The sequence below is a fragment of the Carcharodon carcharias genome, chromosome 13 (assembly GCF_017639515.1).
Source record: "Carcharodon carcharias isolate sCarCar2 chromosome 13, sCarCar2.pri, whole genome shotgun sequence".
Classification (NCBI taxonomy): Eukaryota; Metazoa; Chordata; class Chondrichthyes; order Lamniformes; family Lamnidae; genus Carcharodon; species Carcharodon carcharias.
The window spans coordinates 77,508,068-77,515,403 of record NC_054479.1 but is presented as its reverse complement, the minus strand read 5'-3'; the positions used below and the strand labels follow the sequence as shown (position 1 = coordinate 77,515,403).

Here is a 7,336-nt window from a genome sequence, read left to right as displayed (position 1 = left end):
TTTCAATAGTCTGCACACAGTCTTTGTGTGCCATCCAGTTTTGGTACCATCATAATAGACAAACTCCAGTTGCTGCAACTAGCCTCAACAATGTCATTTTGAAGCATGAATTAAATTTTTTTCTGTACTTGTGATAACTTTGCTGGATTTAATCTATAAGGATGTTGCCTTAATGAAGATGAAACTTCTACACACACATCATGTGCAGCTAAATTTGTCCTCCCCAGCTTATTCCCACAAATAGCTTTGTGTGGCTGCAATAGCTTCTCCAAATCACTTTGACACTTGTCTAGAAGGTAACTCAATATTACATTTAAATTTTTAAGTACTACCTCATTATCCAATTTTATTAGAGGAAAATCAATTTCAGAATCCTTCATTTCTACCTCTTTCTCCTTATCTCTTTATCTCCTTACTTGGGGGAGGCAATGACACAGTGGTATTGTCACTGGACTAGTAATCCAGAGGCCCAGAGTAATGCTCTGGGGACCTAGGTTTGAATCCTGCCACAACAAATGGTGGAATTTGAATTCAATAAAAATCTGGAATTAAAAGTCTAAGGATGACCATGAAACCATTGCCAATTGTTGTAAAAGCCCATTTGGTTCGCTAATGTCCTTTATGGAAGGAAATCTGCTGTTCTTATCTGATCTGGCCTACACGTGACTCCTGACCCACAGCAATGTGGTTGACTCTTAAATGGCCCAGGAATTAGGGGGCAACTTGGGATGGGTCATAAATGCTGGCCTGGCCATCAACGCCCACATCCCACGATCAAATAGTATAAAAAATCTAATGCCTCCTTTTCCTTGTCAAAGTACTTTTTAAGCATATTTACATGACACACCTTCTGCTTCTTTCTTCTATCTGGAGTATTTATTAAATAATTTACTTCGCTCAGTTTCTTTTCAATCCTTTAAGGCCCACTAAACTTTCCATTTAACGATTCACCCAGTACTGGTAATAGAACTAACACTTTTCCCCCAGCAACAAAACTACGAGCTGTGGCTTTCCTGTCTGCCTTCACTTTCATCACTTGCTGTAATATCTTTAAATGTTCCCTAACCAACTCACATGCTCTATACAATCTTTCTCTGAAGTTTGATACATAATCCAGGAGAGCAGTTTATGAATTTTGACCCAGCAGTCTTTGGAACTCTCTTCCTCAAAAGGCGGTAGAAGCAGAATCTTTGAATATTTTTAAGGCTGTGCAAGATAGATTCTTGAGTAACAAGGGATGAAAGATTATCAGGGGTAGGCAGGAATATGGGATTCAGGTTACAATCAGATCATCCATGAACTTATTGAATGGCGGAGCAGGCTTGAGGGGCCAAGTGGCCTACTCCTGTTCCAAATTCGTATGTTCTGGAGCACAAGTCTTCACTACTATTGCCGGAACATTGTCAGGATCCATGGTGGAGACAGGGTCAGTAGAGGCTTTCAAAAGGGAATTGGATAATTACCCGAGGGGAAAAAAATAGCAAATTCAGGGCTATGAGGAAAAGGCAGGGGAGAGGGACTAGGTGACTTATACATGCAGAGAACTGACACAGATACGTGGGCTGAATGGTCTCCCTCAGTGCTGCCATAATTCTATGACAAAGAAAAACCAGCATTGAAAACCGGTGTTTTTCTCCTTGCAGCACAGGAGGTTATGGGAATATTTAACAGAGCTGTTCAAAATTTAGGGTTTTGATACAGTAGACAGGAGAAACTTTTTCAATGGGCAGCAGAGTGGATAACTGGAGATGACAGATCCAAGGTAATTGCAATAAAGACAAGGGGAAACGAGGAGATTTTTTTACACAGTGAGTTGTTTTTTCAGTCACTCGTGGGCATTGCTGGCTGGGCCAGCATTTATTGTCCATTCCTGTTTGACCTTGAGAAGGTGGTGATGAGCTGCCTTCTTGAACCGCTGCAATCCATGTGTTGTAGGTACACCCACAGTGCTGTTAGGGAGGGATTTTGACCCAGCGACAGTGAAGGAGCAGCGATATATTTCCCAGTCAGGATGGTGAGTGACTTGGAGGGGAACTTCCAGGTGGTGGTGTTCCCATCTATCTCCTGACCTTGTCCTTCTAGATGGTAGTGGTCGTGGGTTTGGACGGTGCTACCTGAGGAGGCTTGATGAGTTTCTGCAGTGCATCTTGTAGGTGGTACACACACTGGCATCGGTGGTGGAGGGAGTGAATGTTTGTGGATGTGGTGCCAATTAAGCAGGCTGCTTTAGGTGGGCTACAGAAAAAGACAAGGGGCAATCCATAGTAAAAATGCTTAATGGCAGGAGCATTAATTTCAGTAGGATGAGAACAGGTCAGTCCCAGGTAAATTGGAGTCAAAAAATAAAAACAAAAAAACTGCGGATGCTGGAAATCCAAAACAAAAGCAGAATTGGTTGGCAGGCAAAACTGTAACAGAACAATGGGAGGCCTTTAAAGAGGAGGTGGTTCAGGTACTATCAAGTTTCATTCCCATGAGAGGGATAGGTAAGGCAAGCAAAGCCACAGCACTTTGGATGATGTTTATGAGTAAGTTGAAGCAAGGTCAGATTGATAATACAAATGAGAACCAGGCTGAATATAGAGAGTTCAGAGGGGAAGTGAAAAAAGTAAATAAGAGAGGCAAAGAGACAGAAAAAAATAAGAGAAGAGATTTACAGCTAACAAAAAAGAGAATCCAAAGGTCTTTATAGACAAATAAATAATAAAGGGGTAGTACAAGGAGGGGTGAGACTAGGGACAAAAAAGGAGACGTATGCCTGGAACCAGAGATCACTACTGAGGTACTAAATGAGTACTTTGCATGTCTTCACCAAGGAAGAAGATACTGCTGAAATCATGGTGAAAGAGGAGGTAGTTGAGATACTGGATGGACTAACAATTCATAAAGGGTGTCTGTACTTAAATGAATGTCCCCTTATCCTGAGACTGTGCCCTGATGTGCTAGATTCCCCAGCCAGGATAAACAACCTCTCAATGTCTCCCATGTCAAGCCCCTTTAGTATCTTGTATGTTTCATAGAATCATAGAATCATAGAGGTCTACAGCACAGTAAAAGGCCCTTCAGCCCATTGAGGCTGTGCACATCCAAATACTTCATAAATGTTATTTCAATGAGATTACTGCTCATTCTTCTAAACTCCAGAGAATATGGACCCAATTTATTCAGCCACTGTTCATAGGACAACCCTCTTGTCCCAGGGACAAATCCAGCAAACATTCGCTGTATTGCCTCCAATGCAAGTACATCCTTCCTTAAATATGGAGACAAAAACTGCACACATTATTCCAAGTGTGGTCTCACCAAAGCCCGATACAATTGCAGCAAGACTCTTTAATTCTTGTACTCCAATCCTCAAGGCCAATATGCTATTTGCCTTCCTAATTGCATGCTGCATGGTAACTTTTGTACAAGTACACCCAAGTCCCTCTGAACATCAACATTTACAAGTTTCACAGCTTTTTAAAAATTTCTGCTTTTTTATTCTTACGACCAAAGTGAATAACTTCACACTTCCCTACATTATACTGTATCTGTCAACTTGCTGTCCATGCACTTAATTTAGATACATCACTCTCTATCTCTTTGTCTAAGTCATTGATATAGATTGTAAATAGCTGAGGCCCCCACACTGATCTTTATGACACTCCACTAGTCACAGCCTGCCAATTTGAAAATGGCTCACTTGTCCCTATGTTTTGCTTCCTGTCTGTTAACCAGTCTTCTATCCATGCTAGTATATTATCCTCAACTCCATGATGAAAGGTCATCAACCTGAATCATTAACTCTGTTTCTCTCTCCACAAATGCTACCTGACATGCTGAGTATTTCTAGCATTTTCTGCTTTTATTTCAGGTTTCCAGCATCTGCAATATTTTGCTTTTGTTCCATGAGCCTTTATCTTGAGCGGTACCTTATCGAATGCCTTTTGAAAATCCAAGAATATTGCATTTACTGTTTCCCATTTATCCAGCCTACTATTTGTATCCTGAAAAAACTCCTATTTTCTAAGACTTCCTTAACAATAGATTCCAGCACATTCCAATTACTGGTGTCAGGCTAACTGGTCTGTAGTTCCCTGGTTTCTCTCTGCCTCCTTTCTTGAATAGCAGAATTACATTTGCTAACTTCCAATCTGCTGGGATCATTCCAGAATCTAGGGAATTCTGGAAAATCATAGCCAGTACATCAGCTATCTCTATAGAACCTTATGTTCTAAGAGGTGCTGGGGATTTGTTGGAATTTAGTCCCTTAAGTTTCTCCAGCACTTTTTTCTCTGTTGATATTAATTACCTTCATTTCTTCATTCTTTTAGCCCCTTGCTTTTCCTCTATTTCTGGCATTTGTGTCTTCTGCTGTGAATTTGTTCAATGCCACCGCCATTTCCTCATTCCCCATGGTAATTTCTCCTCTCTCTGCTTCCAAGTGACTAACATTTACTTTAGCTACCCTCTTCAGCTGACGTTCAATAAAATATTGGATGGGCTGAGTGAAGAAATGGACAACTTCTTGCAGGGAGAAGCTCACCCAGGATTGCTGCACCCGGTGCAACCAAATAAAATACATTGCAGCCTCCTTCAAACTAAGCGCATATCAGTGGCAGAGAGATATGTCAAGGAGAGGAAATCCCGAGCCAGCAACTCATCCAAAACTCAGTTGTCTGCGGTATCCTATCCTATTTGTAGCAGAGCCTTCCAGTGCAGATTGGCCTTAGCAGTCACCTACATACCCACTGGAACCCCACCAAACACTCCAGGTGGACATCTTTGCCTTGGAGGATGAATGATATATACTTGGAAGGGAGGGAAATGAAGGAGGAGGGGTATGCAAGGGGAGGGGTTTGCATACGGTGGGGCATGCAGGGGGTGGGGCATGCAGGAGGGGCATGGAGGGGGCAGGGCATGCAGAGGCAGGGTGTGTAGGTGTGGGGTATGCAGTGGGTGAGGTATGCAGGGGGTGGGGTATGGAGGGGGTGGGGTATGGAGGGGATAGGGTATGCAAGGGGTGGCATATGCAGGAAAAGGACTTGCAGAGAGGTGCATGCAGAGGGAGGGTGAAGCAGGACATGCACGGCTAAGGCCATACAAGAGAGGTGTGCAGGGGGTTATGTGTACCAAGGGAGAGATGGGCAAGGGGTTGCATGTACAGGAGGAGAGATGTGCAGGGGGTTATGTGTACAGTTGGTTATGTGTATAGGGGAGAGATGTGCAGGGGGTTATTTGTACAAGGGGAGATACATGTAGGGCGTTACACGTACAGGTAGTTACATGTACAGGAGTGAGATGTTGGGGGGGCAGTTACATGTACATGGGGAGAGATGTGCAGGGGGTTATCTGTGCGGGGGGGAGAGATGTGTAGGGTGTTGCATGTGCAGGTGATTACATGTACATGGGAAAGATGTGCATGGTGTTACATTTACAGGGGGAGAGATGTGCAGGCGGTTACATGTACAGAGATGAAGATTTGCAAGGGGAGGAATTTGTAGAGGGAGAGATGTGCAGGGGGTTACCTATACCCGGGGAGAGATGTGCAGTGTGTTACGTGTACAGTTGGTTACATGTACAGGGGAAAGATGTGCAGACGGTTACATGTACAGAGAGAGAGAGATATGCAGGAGTTTACATGTACAGAGAGAGAGATGTGCATGAGGTTACATGTACGGGGGGAGAGATATGCTGGGGTAACCTGTACAGGGGGAGAGATGTGCAGGAGCAATATATACAGGGCAGAGATATGCAGGGGTTATATGTACGGGGGGGAAGAGATATGTAGGGGGTTTTGTGTACGGGGGACTGATGTGCAGGGGGTAACGAGTATGGGGTGGTTGGATGGGAAGAGATGTGCAGGGGGTTTCTGGTGGGAGGGGTGAGCAGGGTAACACTGCAAGGAAGGGGCTTGTAGGTGGCAGAGGGAAGGGGAACAAGGTGAAGGGTGTAGGCAGAGGAGGGCAGGGGTATAAGGAGAGGGGGTTAGGGGAAGGGCAGTATGGTAAGACAGGGGGCTAAGGTCAATGGGTGGTTTTATAAGAATGTTCTATGGTGGGTGAGTAGCTTCTAATCCCCCAAATTTCCATCCAATAAAAACCGCTAAACCTGCGCCCCTATTATCGCCTGAAGCTGCGCAATGGTGGGCGGGGCCGCGCGGGGACGGAGACGGTCAAAACTAGCCGGGGCGGGGACGCGCACGGCCGGCCGGCCGGGAGGCGCGCGGTGTGCGGGGGCGCGCACGGTGGCAGTGTTGGAGGTAGAGTTGTTTGCGCGGCTCTCGGTCGGGGTGGTACGGAGATTTCTTTCTGTTGGTGAAGATGCCGCCCGTGGATAAGCTGCTGTTAGAGGAGGCGCTGCAGGACAGCCCGCAGGTACGGACCGGGCCCCATTCCCGATCCCAACCCCGGGCCCCATTCCCGATCCCAACCCCGGGCCCCATTCCCGATCCCAACCCCGGGCCCCATTCCCGATCCCAACCCCGGGCCCCATTCCCGATCCCAACCCCGGGCCCCATTCCCGATCCCAATCCCAACCCCGGGCCCCATTCCCGATCCCTGATGCCCATCCAGATCTCCATCCCCGACCCCCACCCCCGATATCCACCCCATCCCTGACCCCCCACCCCATTCCCGAAACCCATCCCCGACCCCAATCCCTCAGCCCATCCCCGACCCCCACCCCCTCCCCGACCCCCACCCCCCCTCCCCGATCCCCACCCCCCCTCCCCGATCCCCACCCCCCCTCCCCGATCCCCACCCCCCCTCCCCGATCCCAACCCTCACCCCCCTCCCCGATCCCAACCCTCACCCCCCTCCCCGATCCCAACCCTCACCCCATCACCGAAACCTGACTCCCACTCCCCCCCTTCCCTCCCCCACTCCCCCCCTTCCCCCCCCCACTCCCCCCCCCACTCCCCCCCCCACTCCCCCACTCCCCCCCCCACTCCCCCCCTTCCCTCCCCCACTCCCCCCCTTTCCCTTCCCCCCCTTTCCCTTCCCCCCCTTTCCCTTCCCCCCCTCCCCCCTCCCCCTTTCCCCCTCCCCCCTCCCCCCCTCCCCCTTTCCCCCTCCCCCTCCCCCTTTCCCTTCCCCCTCCCCCTTTCCCTTCCCCCTCCCCCCTCCCCCTTTCCCTTCCCCCTCCCCCCTCCCCCTTTCCCTTCCCCCTCCCCCCTCCCCTTTCCCTTCCCCCTCCCCCCTCCCCCTCCCCCTCCCCCTTTCCCTTCCCCCTCCCCCTTTCCCTTCCCCCTCCCCCTTTCCCTTCCCCCTCCCCCTTTCCCTTCCCCCTCCCCCCTCCCCCTTTCCCTTCCCCCTCCCCCCTCCCCCTTTCCCTTCCCCCTCCCCCCTCCCCC

General features: G+C 48.6%; 1 protein-coding gene across 1 annotated transcript in view; it reads left to right on the top strand.

Moving 5' to 3' along the window:
* Nucleotides 1-6,220: 6,220 nt before the first annotated feature.
* appl2 (adaptor protein, phosphotyrosine interaction, PH domain and leucine zipper containing 2) overlaps nucleotides 6,221-7,336 on the top strand; it is a 719,236-nt gene continuing 718,120 nt past the window's right edge. Inside the window, exon 1 of the mRNA XM_041202616.1 lies at nucleotides 6,221-6,359. Within this exon, the coding sequence (XP_041058550.1) occupies nucleotides 6,306-6,359 (54 nt within the window). The 5' untranslated portion in view covers nucleotides 6,221-6,305. The remainder of the gene's footprint in view (nucleotides 6,360-7,336) is intronic.